Here is a 19,566-nt window from a genome sequence, read left to right on the forward strand (position 1 = left end):
CAAGCTAGAGTTCTGTAACTTTTTTTTTTTTTTTTTTTTTTGATCTATCACATGATGATTTTGACACATTCTTTTTTAATCGCCCTGTATTTAGAAGGAAAAAAATGAAAATAATTAAAAGAATTTACTTTGAGCCTGATCAATCACTTGACAGCTTTGCATTTGAGCATCCTCCAACAAGCTTGGGCGGTAGTGGCACAGTTGGTTGATTGGTTTAAATCCTGTCAACTGTTGAGGTGTTTTAGCAAGAAACTTAACCTTCAATTTCTCCAAGGTTGCCATTGTTAATTGGAAGTGTCTCAATGTCCCTACCTGGTTAATGTTTTTTTTTGTTGGTTTTTGAATATTTTTGTCTCTGCAGTAAGCTTCATGACATGACCTTTAATAATATGACTTCGTCCCCAAAATAATTTCACTCACGAAGGGTTTTTATTGACTAAATCTTGTCTGTGATGTCTGTCTTTTTATCGCTCCTAGGTCACCAAGCCCATCTTGCTGCCGCAGCTGCTGCAGCTGCGAGTGCAGAGCGTGAGCGAGAACGGGAACGTGACCGGGAGCAACAAGAGAAGGAGAGGGAAAAGGAAAGGGAGCAGCGGGATCGAGAAATACGGGACCGGGACAGAGAACGAGCGAATGATTACATCCGAAGTGAGTATCCGCCAATTAGTAAGTGGACGACCTGCAATGAAGCCGGGCTTAATTTGTTTGTAGACAAGCTCTTTCGTCATCTGCTGACATACAAATCTTTTGATCAGGTGGCGTTGAGCAACCAGTCCGTCCAGGAAGCCAAGGCTATCTGCACTCTTCTTCCCCTTCACTCAGGACGCAGGAAGTGGTTGTTCAGCAGCGACCAAGCATTTTCCAGGGCAAAAGTGTCATCACTTCTCTTATGTAAGTGTGAAAACCTTGATTTTATCTTGATGCACTGTTATTTTTTTTTTTTTTTGACAGCACTGTTGTTTTTAGCAGCCCCTTTTTCGTCTTTTGGACAAAAATACTTATTAGTCTTAGTCATATTTTTGTAATTCCAAAATGTTTTCGTCTGTAAAATTAAAAAGTATTCATCCAAAAATAAATAAAACTATATAATAATTTCCCATAATTTCAATGAACATTGATAGAAGAGCAAGTATTGTGGTGTGTACAAGGATAATGGCACCTTCTTGATGATAATACACATTCAGCAGGAAAACAGTACATTATTTTCAATTAATTATACTAGGCCTGAACGATATTGCGTTTAAACATCGCCATCGCGATGTGCGCATGTGCAATAGACCCTACCCACCGCGTCACAAAATCACGTGCTCGCTGTATGGTTCCGCCCCCTTGTCCGTCATTTTGTGTCTGTATTATCAATGGTCTCAATTGATCGAGCAATTTATAATGCATTTCATGGAAGACCCGGTGCTTTCGGATGCCGTAAACTCACTTGATGCGTTGCATAAAAGGCGTTATGTGGAAAAGCTTCAGTTTATCCATTCGCCAGATCCATATTTGATGCCTAAATCGATGTTTTTCGACCCGCTGTCTCCGCCGTATTTGCCTGACATCTGCTAGCTACCCTGATATGTACAACTATCTTGTCCACACAAAATCAGCCTATTCTCACGAAAGTTTGAAAAACTTTAAGAGCTTGGAGGCTTATAAATACTTCGTTGCTGGTTGGGTGAAACAGGTCCTCATCCACGAAAATTCGGCAGGAATCTTGCTTGGAAAGGTGAGTTACGAAATTTTCAATTCAAAATCTTTTGTTATTGCTAACATCCACTGTCAAGTCTAATGTATTTCATGTCGTTTGTCAATGGAGTTAGGGCTTTTAATGTTTATATGGTTTAGCGATAGCACTCTCACTACATACATACGTGTATGTTGTCGGCGATTAGCCTAGCAATGATCTTAATTGTGGTTGTCAGCCCAAAACCCTCTAAATATATATTAAATGCATCTTACCAGATATAAAATGACTACTACATAATTTGTGGTAATCGTTTGGAGCCCAGTTTTCTCGTCGAATTGCAGCAGCCCATCTCGCTCTCTTCTCTCCGGGTCTCTCGGAATCCGGTAGAACTTCAAGTCTCTCAGTCTTCTCCGTCTATCTTCTCTGTTATTGCAACCGACCGCCACACACGCCTTCACCATTTTGATTATTAATTTTAACGAGCAGAAAAAAACGTCGTAAATAGGAGGAATGTATGTAGCCGTAACAGGTAAACATGATGTGTTGACGGACGATTGGGCGGCACCAGTCAGGAGGAAGGAGTTGTGACGTCACGTGGGTAGGGTCTATAGTCCCATCGCAAGGACGTGCGATAGTTTTATTTTTTTTAATCCACAAATGTATGTTGCTCCATGCTTTCTCTGTCCCGAGCTGATCGCTTTAGTGACACTCTCACTCCCTCCCTCCCTCCCTCCCTCTCCTAGGTCTTTGTTCCTCTGCGCACTTGCTTATTAAAGTTAACGATGGTTGTGTCTGATCTTGCCACAGAGGCGGACTTCAAACACACCGCATCTCTCAATCGTCGTTTAACTTGTTAAGCAAGTGTTGCATGAAGGAAGCGTGCGCTGGAATGAATGTGTGTGGTACATGATTGGAAAGCTTAAAATCTCAACTTTCTGGGGGAAGAAAAATTTTTAACAGGAGGGCATTTTTTAAAAAAAAGAAATGTTTTTTAAACAGCAAAACCCTAGCTGGAGGTGAGAGCATGCGAGAGCAGAATTACAGACTCCATGACTTTAACGAGATATTATCGCGTACTTACCTTGTTTCGATCCAAAAACTCCATGTCGCATGTATCACTGAGTGTCAAGACACAACTGTGACTGGCCACAGCTGGATTATTTTATTTTATTTTATGGGTGAAACATTGTACTATAACAGGGGTCGCAATGCAGAAATCACAGACATCAAGGAGTGGTCGAGATGTTCTTTTTCATATATTTAGCCTTTTAAACGTTTTTTCCCCCAATTTTTCTTTTTTCGGATAAGTTATTTATCATCTAACAGCAGGGAAAATGCGACAGTAACATAAAAATACAATTTAGCGAAAGTTACGAGGTAGATATCCGTGACTTTTTTACAGACGCCATATTTTTCATTGTGACGTAATTTGTTTAAAAATTTAAAATATGCGAGTGAATCATTTTTTAAAGTAAGCCATATACATTTTTTTAAAGCATATTTTAGGGGGGAAAAATTGAAAAAAACATGTCTAATATATGTATAATATGTATCTTTTTCCAATGCAAAAAAAAAATATATATATATATATATATATTTTTTTTTAAATATCGCAATATAATATCGCAATATATTGCAACCCTCAAAAAAAATCGCAGCAATACTTTTTTCCAATATCGTTCAGGCCAAAATTATACCCACCTGGATGCCATGAACTGTAGGTAAAAAGAAGTTGTCCGAGTATTTAACATGATATTTGTCACGCTAAATGCAAACGCAAATGCTATGCTAACGCTACGAGTTACATTCAATGTGTGATGATCATTCAGCTCAGACCTTTAAAGGGCACCTCGGACTTAAAGACTTGTAGGCTCTAATAAGCCACAATTGTTGTCTTTTATTAAAACAAGTTATTCGAAACACATAAAATATTGCAGTTGATTTAAAAGTCTATAATATTTAGTACATGTTTTGACTTACTATGTTTTACGGATGCTCGGGTTGATGATTGATTGTCACTGTCACTTCCACGAATACTACCGTGTTACTGCAATTCCTTCTTGGCGGCGAGACGTCCAACACATGTGCTCGTTGGTTAAAAGCGGCGAGTAATTACTATTTGTGTTTATTTACGTTGTCTTTTATTACCTTTTCATTGCTTCAAAATACTTTTTGCATTGTGTTTTCTTGTGGTAGCTTTAAAACAGACTGTTGATCTGTTGGCCACATTAGTCACGTAGCATATTTAAACCACCCTTATTTGATATTACTACGTTTAAGTAAAGTGGGGAGAACAAGTATTTGATACACTGCCAATGGGAAAACCCATTGGCAGTGTATCAAATACTTATTTCTCCCCACTGTATTTTCTTAAGGCTTCTTTAGTGTGGTCTGTATGCATATAAAAAAAAACAAGCTGAAAGTGCACGGTAGTACTTTGGGTGTCAAATTCGCCTCTTGTAGATATTTCGCCAGTGTAGCACATGGGGGCAGAACTGTTTTTTTCCCCCTACTCTTGTCTCGTCTCATCCTGTCTTTCCTGTTCATTTTGCTCATCGTTTTGTGAAATATTGACAGTGCTGTCATGCTCGTTAATGTTCCACTCAGGTTCAAATTGAAAGTGTTGAACAGATGACATGTTTATGTCGCTAGAGTCATACTCTGGAAACCACATGACATCACCGCCCTGCGACATCAACAACAATGGCGACCTGCTAGTTAAACAAATTTTACAAATTGTCTAAAAACGAAAAGATCAAGAAGGGGTTTCAATATTTAATTATTTTAACTCATAATAAGGTTTATCTTTTAAGAACTACAAGTCTTTCTATCCTTGGATCCCTTTAAAGGCTAAACCAACATTGCATATTCTCTCTTGCCAAGATAAGAAAGCAAATCTTATCATGTGTTTCTAAACAAGCAAACCTGGAGAGGACACCAGTGAGTTGAGGGTGGGGGGGCTCAGCAGCAGCACGTCGCATGAGTGACACAACCAAACACTGCTACGATGCAGGCTAACTACACATTCAATAAGAAAATGTCACCCATTGTGAACATATGATGGAAACTATGGTTTATTTTTGACTCGTTCTCGTCTCGTTATGTTAGTGTTCCAATACACTCTCATTTTAGTTCATCACATTGTCATGAAAAAAATTATTCGTCGTCTAAATATTTTCATTATCGTCATTGTTGACAAAAACATTTGATAGCATTTATCTAGCTTGCACATACTCATTGGCTGCCATTGACGGCGCCAGATATCCAATCTATTTTGACTGAGGGGCAAATAAATGTTCGTTAATTTTTAAATTTTTAAATTTGAAAGTGCTGAAATTATGCTTTTAAGGGATTTTATTTTTCTTAAGTGTGATGTGATTAAGTGTTGCTGTGAAAATGATTCTTGGCCTTTCTTGGGTTTAAGTTAAAATAACATGCAGAAACCACACAAGAGAAGTGTTCTAACAGCCTGTGAACTTAGTCAAGCAATTGTCAACATGATCGGCATCATACAGGAGTTCTGGGAATCCATGTCAATTGCTAGTGCAACTCTCTTGTTTTAGGGCGAAGCTAGGCCTGTCGCGATAACAAATTTTAGTGTGCGATAATTTATCTCATAAATTATTGCGATATAGGATATTATTGCGCCCCCCCAATTTTTATAAAAACCAATTTACAATAACACAGTGAAAATACAGTATATATTAGTAGATCAAGTACACCCATTTAAACACGATAAATATTAACTCTTAAATTAAAAAAATACTTTTTTTTAGAAATCACAACTAAAAACAATAGACCATGCCTCTTAAGTAAAAGACAACAATATTAATACCGCACAGAAACACAGAATAGATAAAATGTGTTTTTCAAGAAAAAAGATAAAATTGCACTTAATAAGCAAATGAAAACTTTTCCCCCCATAGCTTCTGCTATGGTGTTCCATAGGGATGCATCGATACAGCTAAGTCACAGTTCAGTCAGATTTTCGATACGGGGGACACGATTTTCGATCTGATTCAATACATTTAATGCTCTGAAAAAAAAGAATAGCAATTGTATTTTTTTTTTTTTTTTTTTTTTTTTTGCTAACGAGCAAAAATTAAATTGTCACCATATAAACATGCATTTTAGTGCATACTGTAATATTTATGTGCTTACTTCCTACTGATCTGAAGAAATTTTGAATAAAAGTGCTTAGAACAATCTAAGGCTGTCCCAAACGACTAATTTTCTCCCGATTAGTCAGCCGACTATTTTTACGATTAGTCGACTAATCTAATAATTTTAGAACTTTTTTTTTTTTTTTTTAAACTAATTTAGCAATGACATTTTTGTTGACGCTTATCAATTCACAAAAAACATATTACATACATCAATACATCAAATTATTTATTAAAGTACAAATAAACACGTAAATAACAATAATAAATCACAAATAAACAATGAGTTCAAATGCTGATAGAATTAACTAGTGTAGCATCCCGATTGAAAAGATGGTCTCTTAAACTGATGGTTTACAACTTTTATTCCATCCTTGATGTAAACACACCGTAAGAGAACACAATTAGAAATTAATAAAAACCTTTCACCTTTTTCCTTTTAAACCTTATTTATATATCAATGAATTGCCTATATGAATTGCCTTTACCTTAATTTATTACCTTATCATTGACAATCTCTCCCTTGAGTGCAATCACTGTAAATACTGTAACCATATGTGACCTTTTAACCTTATATAATTTTCTATACCATAAAATAAACCATAACATGAAATAAACCTTTCAATTAGCATTAAGAACAATACTAATAGCACTTATAGGCCCATTGTCAATGAAACATTATTATTTAGTAAGGCGACAGCACCCTCTGGTGTACAAAAAATGAAAAAACAAAATTACAAACTGGGTGAAGGCGCTTGAGGTGTTTATTCACGGCCGACGTGCAGCCAAGCTTGGCATTGAAGAGACAGGACAGAAGAGTGTACTCTCCTTTGTTTCTTTGAAATAAGTCAATGTTTTGGACACTCTGGTGCGCTTTTTTTTTGGCTTTGTGCCGCTTTCCCCGCTTGCAAACAGAGCATCCGACATTCTAACTTTCCACGCATATATATTTTTAACCCTTCATTAACCGTCGACGAGATGTTGTGCTCGTCGACGGATTTACGTCATCGATGACGTCGACTATGTCGACTAGTCGGGACAGCTCTAGAACAATCTTTACTGTTTGTAAATTGAGGCGGGGCACACTGTTGATTGCTACAGCTCTCTTAGCAGCTAGGTTTACTACATGAGCAAGACATCCTATTTGTGGTCCGAATCCATATGTGTCACGTACTGAATTAACAATATTTGCAGCATTATCTATAGTCACTGGAATGGATTGATTTGGCCTTCTTAACTTCCATTCAGTCATGGCGGTTTATAATTCATCGATGTAGTATATGGAGTTCGTGTCCCATAATCACTCTGGGCTTACGTAGCCAATGGCATGGGACGTAGCACATTTAGTTTGCTATTTCATGATAGTGTGTGTGCGCATAAAAAATTTAGCAAACGCCACAGTCACGTCTGCTCATTACTGCACAACACCAGCATATGACAATCGACTTTCATACACAGGACGAGTTTGAAGCACCACACTCTTAATTTGCCGCTCAATGTTCATCATGTCAGCTGTCCGTTGCCAAAGCGAGGTTGTTCGTAGCAGCCAAGTCAGTAACAATGTTTTGGCGGACTTCGTTGTAAATATCTGGTGTTGTGCCGAAAAATAGCCGCCCCGCGTGAAAGGCCACCCCTGACGGGAGCGCCCACACGTCAACAACACCGGCACGCCGGAGATGGTCCGCAGTCAATCCGGAGCACTGACGTGGCCGGTACACGTTGAACAATAGGATATAATGTGAACGATTGGCTCCGGCGCAATTTTTTGCCCGACCTGGAACGAAGATGAATTTTGCGTAGTTGGTAACAAGGAATCCTAACTTTTAACAGCATGTCTGCCACGCACACACATGCGGCGATAAATCGCAGCAGAAAAATTACCACCTTCATTTTTATTTATCGTGTGATAAATGGAATTATTGCATATTGCGACAGGCTTAGGCGAAGCTGAATAAACCAGAGAGCTTCTCCTCTCAACTGCTGATGTGCATGCGTTCATTGCGTTGTGATTATTTTCCACAACAGTGTGAGGATATATACTTTCATTAGAAACTAGACAGTTTTTCTGGCTAAGATTTATATATTTTTTTGCAGTGTGGCTCAAAGGTTTCTCTGAAATATTCTTGATTTTATTTTAGGCCTCATTCAGCAGCAGCAGCAACATCCACAGCCCAGAGTAACTCTCGCTACAGTACTGCAGCTGATGCGCTGGCTGCTTTGGTGGATATCGCCGCTTCTGCTCCACCTGTGGACATGGCCAAAGTAAAGGAGAACAAACGGGATGAGCGAGATGAGGAATTATCTTCAGCTGCTCGTAGAGCAGCCGGTATCTCGGAGCAGCAGCAGGAGCCAGACAGGCGAGCGGTGCCCTATGGCGCTATGTCGCTACCAGGTGGGAAACCCCACCCAGCGTACACCGAGGGTGCTGGCGTGAAAGATAAGGGACCTCAAACGTCAAAGTCTCGCATTGAGGAAGAGCTTCGGACCCGTGGAAAAACGACCATGGTTCTATCTAATTTCATTGACGTCCTCATCACCCAACAAATCGCCCCAGAAAAGGATTCCCGAGAGCGAAGCGCTCAAAGCGCTGACTCCTCAAGTAGTTGTGAGTGGATATAAACTTCTTTCAAATTGTATTATAAATTGAAAACTATACTACAGCATGTTTAGTCATTAGTATGACTCTGACTCAACTTTTGGTCTTGTTTTTTTCTTCAGTGTCATCAAATAGATATGACAACACTGGTGGAGGAGCCATTGAAGTGATAAGTCCTGCAAGTTCCCCAGTACATTCCCAACAAGAAAAAGTGGACGAAGGGCAACAGATGGCAGGTACATACAACCACTTTCAATGATGTTCTGTAACAAGACTTTTAAGATGACATTTAAAATACTTACAAGTGGCTTAAATGTATAATTTATTTCAGAGGTGCAACAATTAATCAATTAATCGACAACTAATTGATTAGCAAATTAGTTGACAACTATTTTGATAACCAATTAATCGTTTAGGACCTTCTAACATCCTGTACATATTACTTCTCAGTTGTAAATACTGTATTATTAGATTTCTTTATTATATTTTTGTTATGTCCAATCTGCTTTTACTTTGGAAAACAACATTTCACATTTTTGCCAGTTTTCCGACATATTACTGTCTAAACTAGCTTCTTAATTAGGCATGTGCCAGTGTCATATTCTGACGTTATGCTAACCTTTAGCCAAAATTTCACGGTATCACGGTATTGCAGTTACAGCTCTAAAGTGTGTTACTTTGAGATATCTGGGTTTCAAAAAAAAACTTTTTTCTATTGAACATGATTTTTATTTTTCACACATATTTGCAAATTGGAACATAAGTAAAATGTTAAGTTATACATTTTTTAAAATAACAAAATATTCTAAATAAAAATAAATGCAGTCCTTTAGGTGAGCCTAAACGCGCAACTCAAAATTATTACCATCAGAACAAAAATTGAATTATTTTCCATAAAAAAGCAAGCGTGTACGACTCGTAGCATTTTTACACTATACACACAATCTCTTTCTCAACACAGACAGTTGCCAGAGAGAAAAAAAACATGTTTTCCCACCGCTAGACACATTAAACATGCTGGAGTTCTCTCGTAGCTGGTAAAAAACTAGTGTTTACTAACGTTGAATTTTGTATAAATGCGAAATCATATTGAAAGTATTGCTTCCTCGGCAGCCACCCTCCGCAAACATGTTATGCATGTCAGTTGGCCCTCCTCCTCTAAGCCGCTGCCCTCTGTAACTTTTCTGTAATCGAAATATTCCCATACCAGCTATTTCATTTTCTTCGATGGGAAATAGTTCAGGAGTTTCACCTCCTCCAGCCATCATGTAGCACAGCTGACTCACTGACACTGAGCAACAACCGGTGGGTGAGGGTTGAGCCTTTACAGCTGCAAGCAAGGGACTTCTCCCTGCATTTTTGGGACATAAAAAAATAGCTTAATACCTTAGGGACGGTATGACGGAATTTTTTGCAGTTTTGAAACTTTGATGTTCTCACACCACGTTGAAACCGGTAATGCCTATTCTTAAAAGGCTGCAACAACTAATCGATTAAATCAATTAAAATTAATAACTTATTTGCTAAGTATTATGATAATCGATACAGTTGTGGACTACATGTACTAGTAAGTCAGGAAGATAAGTCATCCATTTTGTTTTCTTTGTTACGTACAACATGCCTAAAACAAGTTCAAGGTAAATTGTAAATGTAATTGAAAAAAAGGGACAAATATCCCTAATTTATATACAGTCATCTGTTCAAAACTTGGTTTCACACATTGACAAGAATGTTGTTAATGCCGTTCACAGCGATTGATGTCCAGTTAATTTGCACTGGGAGGGCTGGCTTTTGTTTCAGTGCCATTGTAGGTGCTAGACATACAATCTATTTTGACTGGGTGAGGCGGATAAAGATATGTTCATTCGCTCCTCCCAGTCAAAATACTGTATATTAATCGTCTAGTGCCATCAATGATAGCCAGTGTGTTGGTATTAACCCTTAAATACCTACAAAATGATTTAATGAATGATCAGAGAATCCCCAAATTTGAAAAGTTAAGTCCTAATGAAACCTTTTTTTTTTTTCAAATTTGTAAAAAGAAAAGTCAAAATGAACATGAGTAATAACTTAGCACTCTAATATCTATAACCCTTGCTAAATCCTGTTTTTTTTTCTCATGGAACCTGCAGATGCATGTGTTGACTTGCATCCATAATTTTTTTTTTCAAAAACAAATGTAAAAATTCTGAATTAGTCTCAAATTCATGACATTTTAGGTGTATCAAATGTGATACATTTGGCAATGAAGGGCTAATAATGGTTGTTTTTGTTAGCATTAAAGTGAAAAAAATGATGACATTCCTGCCAATGATAAGTTTAGGGCTGCAGCTATCGAATATTTTAGTAATCGAGTAATCGACTGAAAATTCTATCGATTAATCGAGTAATCGGATAAAACAAATATATTTTTAGGTGAAGAGCAATTATAAATATACATGAGAAAACAAGACATTTCATCTAATTTTGAACCATTTTCAGTCAATCAATGTCTTTATTTTCGATGTATATTGTTGAAAACAGCCAACAATTGCATCTCAGATGTAACTAGAATTAAAAAAAAAAAAAAAAAAAAAAAAGACTAATTCACTGCTTTCACTCTTACTTTAGATCTTATTACAAAAAAATATATATATATCTTACCTAAAAATGCCGTTACGCTTGATAACACACATCACTTAAAAGTTTGGATTTTTTCCCACGTCTTTCAATTGAATTTCTCTTTGTGTCAAGCCATTTTTAAGTTCTAGTTAAGTTTTAAGTTAGTCTAAACTGTAAGTCCTGATAGGATTTTGAGTTTTTGCAGTGTTCAAAATAAATGTATGATACAGGCTGTATTAGAGCACATTAGCACCAGTGCTACTTGGTGTTTTATCCAGCAATGACTACTGAGCTAAAATTGATAGTTAGCATGATTAAGTTTTTATTTTACACCCTCATCATTCCACAATGCTATGTTATGTTAAAGCCCGTATGTAAGACACGTTAGCCAAGCATCGACAGTGGTCATAATTAATAGAAACCTAGCCCTCCGCAGGGCTAACGTTACTTCAGAACAGTAACGTTAATCTTATTTATTAGCGCTTAGTGCTCTTTATTAGCACTTAGCGCTCTACTGCTTTAAGATGGCGGCTGTTTACTAATGCTGCCCAGACGCGGCCGAGTCTGTCATTTAGCATCTAGTTCAACATACATGTGATCTCTATGAGACGCATGAGACGCTACCTGTACCAACGTAGCATCGTGCGGGCTAGTATTTAGCAACGTCGGCGTCGTTTGTGGCGGCTGTCGGCTGCAGTAAGTTTTTTCCCCCCCCCTTCTTCCTCTCCGCACGTGACAGCGCGTTGTCCCGCATTAAAAGTAGTCCGAGCAAAACGTGATGCTTAGAGCTGTCAAAATAAACGATTACTCGAGGTGAATAAAATTACTCGGATCAGTTTTTAAACTCGAGTTACTCGAGTTGCTCGAGTACTCGTTTCAGCTCTAGATAAGTTATTGTAAGCTACTCATAATTGTGCAATCAGTAAATTGTATGTTGCATTACCCAAGTGGTGCTGACTTTCTTCACATTTTTTACGCTCTGGTCCTGGTTGAACCTGACCAGCCGGCATGCGGGCTTATGACATGAGTCGATACCGACCTTCGACAGAGCCAGCACAGCCCAGTTCCCAGCAGCCCCCATCATCCCAGGCCGAAGGTTACTCCCAAATCCCCAAGACGCACCGGGTCATGACTTTAGCGGACCATATTTCGGTAGGAATTGCATTTGACACACTGGAAACTGAATTTAAAAAATGAAAATAAAAACTCACCCGCTTTTGGCTACCTCCCTATTTGTCACGCAGCATATTATAACCCAGGACTTTGCCCGAAATCAAGAGCCTCCCACAGTTTCCTCGTCAGCCTCTGCCACATTCCAAAACACGATGCCACCCGTGTCTTCATCAAGTCGAGCAAAGGTGCCCAGCCGCTACAGCCCGGAGAATCAAATCCAGGCCCCACATCACCACCGTCCCCCTAGCAGGGTTTCTCCGGAGAACGCTGCAGACAAACCCAGATCAAGGTACGGAAGCAACCATTGAATCATCTTGACAAGACACCTCTGACGGTCAGCAGGGATAAAAATAGAACGAATGTTATGTATGTAACTACAGTGCTGGCCAAAGGTATTGGCACCCCTGCAATTCTGTCAGATAATGCTCAGTTTCTCCCAGAAATGCTTTGGTAGTAATAGCTTCATTTATTTTGCTTGCAATGAAAAAACACAAAATAGAATGAAAACAAAAATTAAATCATTATCGTTTTACACAAAACTCCAAAAATGGGCCAGACAAAGGTAATGGTACCCTCAGCCTAATACTTGGTAGCACAACCTTTAGACAAAATAACGACGAACAAGCTAAGCCTGTCGCAATATGCAGTAATTCCATTTATCGCACGATAAATAAAAATGAAGGCAGTAATTTTTCCGCTGCGATTTATCGCCTCGCGTGCACGTGCGTGCGCGCGTGCGGCAGACGTACTGTTAAAAGTTCAGATTCCTTGTTACAAACTGCACAAAATTCATCTTCGTTCTAGGTCCGGCAAAAAATAGCGCCGGAGCCAATCGTTCCCATTATATCCATTATATCCTGTTGTTCAACGTATATCAGCCGCGTCAGTGCTCCGGATTGACTGTGGACCATCTCCGGTGTGTCGGTGTTGTTGACGTGTGGGCGCTCCCGTCTGGGGTGACATTACATGCGGGCCGGCTATTTTTCGGCACAACACCTGATATTTACAACGAAGTCCGCCAAAACATTGTTGCCGACTTCGCTGCTACGAACAACCTCGCTTTGACAACAGACATGATGAACATTGAGTGGCAAATTAAGAGCGCTGTGCTTCAAACTCGTCCTATTTATGAAAGTCTATTGTCATATGCTGGTGATGTGCAGTAATGAGCAGACGTGACCTCTGTGGGGTTTGCTAACTTTTTTAATGTGGGCACACACTAGATATCATGAAATGGTAAACTAGATGTGCTACGTCCCATGCCATTGGCTACGTAAGCCCAGAGTTCTCATGGGACACGTAGTCCATATACTACATTGATGAATTCTAAACCGCCATGACTAAATGGAAGTTAAGAAGGTCAAATCAATCCATACCAGTGATTATAGATAATGCTGCAAATATTTTTAATTCAGTACGTGACACAGATGGATTAGGACCACAAATAGGATGTCTTGCTCATGTAGTAAACCTAGTTACTAAGAGAGCTGTAGCAATCAACAGTGTGGCCCGCCTCACTTTACAAACACTTTTATACAAAATTTCTTCAGATCAGTAAGAAGTAAGCACATAAATATTATGCACTAAAATGCATGTTTATATGATGGCAATTTAATTTTTGCTCGTTAGCAACAACAACAACAAAAAAGCGAAACAAAAAATACAATTGTTATTTTCTTTTCAGAACATTAAATGTATTGAATCAAATCGAAAATCGTGTCCCCCATATCGAAAATCGTACCGAACCGTGACTTAACTGTATCGTTGCATCCGTATGGAACACCATAGCAGAAGCTAAGAGGGGGAAAAGTTTTCATTTGCCTAAATACTTAAGTTATCAAGTGCAATTTCATTTATTTTTCTTGAAAAACACATTTAATTTATTCTGTGTTTCTGTGCGGTATTAATATTGTTGTCTTTTACTTTAGAGGCATTGTCTATTGTTTTTAGTTGTGATTTCTTAAAAAGTATTTTTGAATTTAAGAGTAAATATTTATTGTGTTTAAATGGGTGTACTTGATCTATTAATATATACTGTATCATCACTGTGTTATTGTAAATTGGTTTTTTAAAAAAATTGGGGTGCGCAGTAATATCGCATATCGCAATAATTTATGAGATAAATCATCGCCCACTAAAATTTGTTATCGCGACAGCCCTACGAACAACCAATTCTGGTATCCATCAATGAGTTTCATACAATGCTCTGCTGGAATTTTAGACCATTCTTTTTTGTCCAACTACTTTACTGGGGACCATGTTCTTTTCTTTGACTGCCTTGTTTTTTGTCCTGTAAACTCTGTTGATGCCTTTTCTCCAGCCTGGCTTTTTTATGTCCCTGGGTCAAAAGTGGGGTCTTCTCCTGGGTATCCTACCAAAGAGTCATTCAGATCTTCCAATATTTCATTGAAATTTCTCGTCAGTTTTCTTTTCCCTCCACATCTAGGGAGGTTAGCCACAGTGCCATGGGCTTTACACTTATTGATGACACTGCGCACGGTAGACACAGGAACATTCAGGTCTTTGGAGATGGACTTGTAGCCTTTGGATTGCCCATGCCTCTTCACAATTTTGCTTCTCAAGTCCTCAGACAGTTCTTTGGTCTTCTTTCTTTTCTTCATGCTCAATGTGGTACACGCAAGGACACAGGACAGAGGTTGAGTCAACTTTAATCCATTTTAACTGGCTGCAAGTGTGATTTAGTTATTGCCACTACCTGTTATGTGCCACAGGTAAGTAACAGGTGCTGTTAATTACACAAATTAGAGAAGCATCACGATTTTTCAAAGGGTGCCAATACTTTTGTCCAGCCCATTTTTGGAGTTTTGTATAAAATGATAATGTTTTAATATTTTTCCCATTCTCTTTTGTGTTGTGTTTTTTCAATGCAAGCAAACTCAATGAAGATATTACTACCAAAACATTTGTAATGGCAATCATTTTCTAGGAGAAATTGAGCACTATCTGACAGAATTGCAGGAGTGCCAATACTTTTGGCCAGCACTGTATGGTTCTATGAATCCCGCATGACCGCCAAAGTGTTCTGTCACTCAGAATCCTCGTGCTCACGCGAGAAGTTTATGTAAAGACCAGAACTGTTGTCACCGGAATTTACATCTTTTTCTGGGGTCACATGTGACGTTTTTGGTTAAAGTTATCACTCATCCTCTCCTATCCAGGCCTGCTAAATCTCCAGAGAGAGGTGGGAGGCAAATGGAGAACTATGAACCCATCTCACCGCCACAGAGCTACCAAGGCATGGAAAAACAAGAGACTGGTGGGGCTGTAACACAAAGGCGAGAAGTGGACAACTCCGAGATCAGGTACTTGAATTACCGAGACAAAATGCCAAATCTCCTAACGCAGGGGTGGGCAAACTATTCCACAAAGGGCCGCAGTGGGTGCGGGTTTTTGTTCATACCCATCATGAGGACAGCCTTTCACCAATCTGGTTTCTTACAAGTGCAATCAGTTGATTGCAGTCAGGTGCTTCTTGTTTCCACTGAAACCTCATTGGTTAAACTGTCTGTGCTGAATCAGTTGGAACAAAGACCAGGACCCACTGCGGCCCTCGAGGACCGGTTTGCCCACCCCTGTCCTAACGTATGGGTGATAAAAATAACAAATGTGAAAAATACAAGATCATAAAGAATGCATGTAAATGGTAGACATGCACACTTAAAACATTTAAGCGTGGAGCAGATTTCACTTGGCTCTGCACATTTATATACAATGTTTGCTGTCAAAATGAATATTTCTGCCTCTTTGAACACTGGTATCTTATTTGTTGAATTCAAGGAGTGAGTCACGATCCCCGGGCAGCGTCAGTTATCTGCCGTCCTTCTTTACCAAACTAGAGAACACCTCACCCATGGTGAAATCTAAAAAGCAAGAGATCTTTCGTAAGTTGAACTCCACCTCTGGTGTTGGTGATTCTGATGTTGGTAAGTGGGGTTTCCTTTCTTCCTTTTGGCTTACACTATGGTATAATGCATGCACTAAGGATTGTTTATGTGTGTTAAAGGGATGTGTGTCATCTTCAATGGCTCTGTCTCATCTCATTTTCTAGATCAATAACCATAAAGTTACCTAAATGTCTTATTTGGTTAATTTCAACAACTAGTTGTTCTTTTTTTGCAGGAAATGCTCAACCAGGGACAGAGATTTTCAACTTGCCTGCTGTTACCAGCTCCAGTAAGTTAGACAGATATGTCGAAATGTAGCAGTGTTAAATAAACCATCCATTCATTGCTCATGTTAAGTTGTTAACCCTTCAACACGTGGGCCTATTTTGTCCGAATTTGCATGTCTTTCAAAAAAATGGTTTGGTCTCTCTGTGAGGTTAGGTATTGCACCCATAACCTTATAGAAAGTATATACTGTACATGCACTCAAGGTTCTCGAACACACATATGTACATAAAAATTGAAAAGATTGATAGTGCGGACAAAAATCAAATATAATATTTAAAAGATCTTTTCAAAAATATTAAAAATAAACTAGTTCAGTTCAATTTTTTCAGGTATGCCACTCAGTTTCTCCCTGAACAGGACACAGGGCTTCGTCACACAGCCCACTCTTCTGCCGTTTGTGCACACCTGTCACTTCTCACTCGCTGACTCATCCCAAAAAAAAAGACAAATCTGGCCCACCCTCTTCCTGGAGTTGATGAAATAATGCATTAGCTTGCGCTAAATTTAGTTTTTGATTCATTCCACACGTTTCAAAGTCACTAGCTCAATCCAACCGGCAGTCACTCACTACATCACCTCTTTCTCCTTAAGTGGCACCTCGTGTCCTTCGTGACCTCACAATGCCTCCTGCGATATGTAGTTTTTTGTGGTGCTTTCGGTTTTGAAAAATGACAAGATATGATGGAAATTTGGATATAATCACATGGTCCATGCAGCGTTTTAATATTTATTTATTAGAGCAATAAAATTATAAAACTCAAATGACATTATCTGTTGTTTTACTTGGTTGATTGACTTCAAGTAAAACAGGCATGGACCTCAACTTCCGCACTTTCAATTGAGACCCGCTGCGCGTTGGTGACGTAATTTCAGCGTGACGAGATTTGAAAGATGATATGCGTAAACGTGTCGCCGTCGACGCGTCCGGTGTTAAAGTGTTAAAGGCGATAAATCGATTTCGTTGCCTATCATTGACAAGGAATTCCAATTCATTTAAACTTGGAAGACTATCTGTGAATGCTCATCTTTCTGTGCCATTGACGGCGCTAGACGTTTAATCTTTTGACTGGGAGGGACGTTTGTTGATCCGTCTCTTCAGTCAAAATGGATTGGACGTCGACCGCCGTCAATGGCTGGCAATGAGATCAAGGTGTACCCTATGATGGGTTCAACTTTGCTCAAAATGTTTCTTTGTGTGTTGTCATGCGAATACTAGGCAGCATTAACCCTCGGAACCACTCCTTCAGTGACCCAGCCAGTAATCTGGGCCTAGAAGATATAATCCGTAAAGCCTTAATGGGTAACTTGGGGGACAGACCAGAGGAGCACCAAGGTGCCATCGGCAACACCGCCGGCACGAACACTGACATCCGGCAAGAGTCGAACCCGTCACCCAGCATAGGTACAGTATATATGCACAGTAGATGGCAAACCAGCTTGAATTTATTTCTTTTCTGAATCTCTTTTGGAAAAAAATACCGTGCCGATCTTATGTGGCAGAAATTCATTTACAACTGTAAATTGCATGTTTTCAGGACTTAAAATGCCTCATGTTGCTCATTTACCTCATCCACAGTGAAGCAGAAGCAAGGCAAAGCCAGCAGCCGTAAATCCAAGTCTCCAAACCTGGGTCAGACCTATTTAGGAGGTGATCGTCCCTCTTCAGTGTCATCTGTTCACTCGGAGGGAGACTATCACAGACAAGCACAAGCCCAGTCCCAATGGAGTTGGGATGATAGACCCTCATCAGCAGGTTAGTCTACCATGCTTATTTAAAAGGTGGATTTTGGCTTGCTGTGATGTCATTTCAGTACATGTTTAACATCGTCTTTCTTTTTCCAGGCTCCATGCAGTTCCCTTACAACCCACTGACCATGCGAATAATGAGCAGCACGCCGCCCACCTCCATATCCTCCCCTTCTGTACAGAGCCAGCAGCAACAGCCGCCTCCACAGCAGCCGCTTCCTGCTGGAGCTCCAGTGGGCCAGAAGCGTGTGTGGCAGTCTCTGCTGTCGGAGCAATACGAGGCCCTGTCGGACAGCGATGACTGAGCCAGGCGCGAGATGGGATGAATAGAGACTCAAGCTGCATCTCTTCCACCCACTCCATGACACAAACGTGTCAAGTAGACAGGGTGCTGTCCAATTCTTTTCTGGTGCTATGGCGCCCCCTAGCTGTAAGCTAAGCGTACTAGACACGACGACAGACTGGGCTCTCCGGAACGGGAGCAGCTTTTGGTTCGGAAGCGCTCGTCCGGTCTCGTGGGGAAATCGACCCGACTGAAGCGATGACTTGTGATATAGTGAAGCTGAAATGTAAAAAGAGACGTTGTTTAATTTCTGTAAAGCTATAATTCATCAAGAAAATCATTGTATGTAAATAGAATAACATTTTTGCAGTGTTTTTCTTAACTTGATTATTTTAATGTCGCTTTATAATTGATCCACTTTCAGTGCTAATTGAAAACGCCACAGGTGGTCTTTCCTAGGCTCCCCCCCCCACCAGCGCACACTTTTAACGGGCGATTTCTTGTTGCCCATAATAGACAACAGAGGTTGTTTGACACGTTGCAGGACTTCTCATTATACACTGCTCAACCTTTAAACAGTTTTGGTCTTCCCTAAAATGTCAATTTAAATCTGTTTCAATTCTGTATTGCGCTCTTCCCCCCTTTAGAGGTTTTACCAGGTCTTATGGCTTGAGATTAACAAAAAAAAGGCAGCTTTAACAATTTTTTTCAGAGATTTTCTTCTATGTTTGATATTTGTATTTGCTTCCCTAATACCTTTTTTAATACTTGTATGAAACAATCCAAACTATTGAATATCTTTCCACATTAAGACCCACTTTACCAAATTTAATGGTCTGTACCATTTGCTTTTTGCACTTTTTGCTCCATAACCATCGATAAAAGGCGTGCTACCTGCTGTCAATGTATTCGAAAGTAATCTGGCCAATTTGCTGCTGTTCTTACTATTCACAGACCTAATAGCTGATTCTTAATTTTGGCATCCTTGCTTAAAATTTACTGTAGTCTTGAGTACATGGTACAATGTTATCATTAGTATTTGACGCCATGGTAATTCTGTTTCCATGATGTTAAATAGGGGAATAAAATAAACGTCCGACCGTTCGGACGTCAACTTCAGATTTCACTTC

At 39.3% G+C, this 19,566-nt stretch overlaps 1 protein-coding gene across 6 annotated transcripts in view; it reads left to right on the top strand.

The window, feature by feature from the left end:
- ncor1 (nuclear receptor corepressor 1) overlaps positions 1-19,247 on the top strand; it is a 102,603-nt gene extending 83,356 nt beyond the window's left edge. For 5 of the 6 annotated variants that reach the window (XM_057820410.1, XM_057820409.1, XM_057820412.1 and 2 more), the window contains 12 exons: positions 478-648; positions 756-891; positions 7,983-8,449; positions 8,563-8,676; positions 12,045-12,193; positions 12,286-12,503; positions 15,394-15,537; positions 16,013-16,158; positions 16,355-16,408; positions 17,624-17,809; positions 17,984-18,160; positions 18,250-19,247. In XM_057820410.1, the coding sequence (XP_057676393.1) occupies positions 478-648; positions 756-891; positions 7,983-8,449; positions 8,563-8,676; positions 12,045-12,193; positions 12,286-12,503; positions 15,394-15,537; positions 16,013-16,158; positions 16,355-16,408; positions 17,624-17,809; positions 17,984-18,160; positions 18,250-18,458 (2,171 nt within the window). In that variant the 3' untranslated portion in view covers positions 18,459-19,247. The remainder of the gene's footprint in view (positions 1-477; positions 649-755; positions 892-7,982; positions 8,450-8,562; positions 8,677-12,044; positions 12,194-12,285; positions 12,504-15,393; positions 15,538-16,012; positions 16,159-16,354; positions 16,409-17,623; positions 17,810-17,983; positions 18,161-18,249) is intronic. The other variant, XM_057820411.1, reaches the window with a different exon arrangement.
- The last annotated feature ends 319 nt before the right edge of the window (positions 19,248-19,566 follow it).

This window comes from Corythoichthys intestinalis, chromosome 18 (genome assembly GCF_030265065.1).
Source record: "Corythoichthys intestinalis isolate RoL2023-P3 chromosome 18, ASM3026506v1, whole genome shotgun sequence".
NCBI lineage: Eukaryota > Metazoa > Chordata > Actinopteri > Syngnathiformes > Syngnathidae > Corythoichthys > Corythoichthys intestinalis.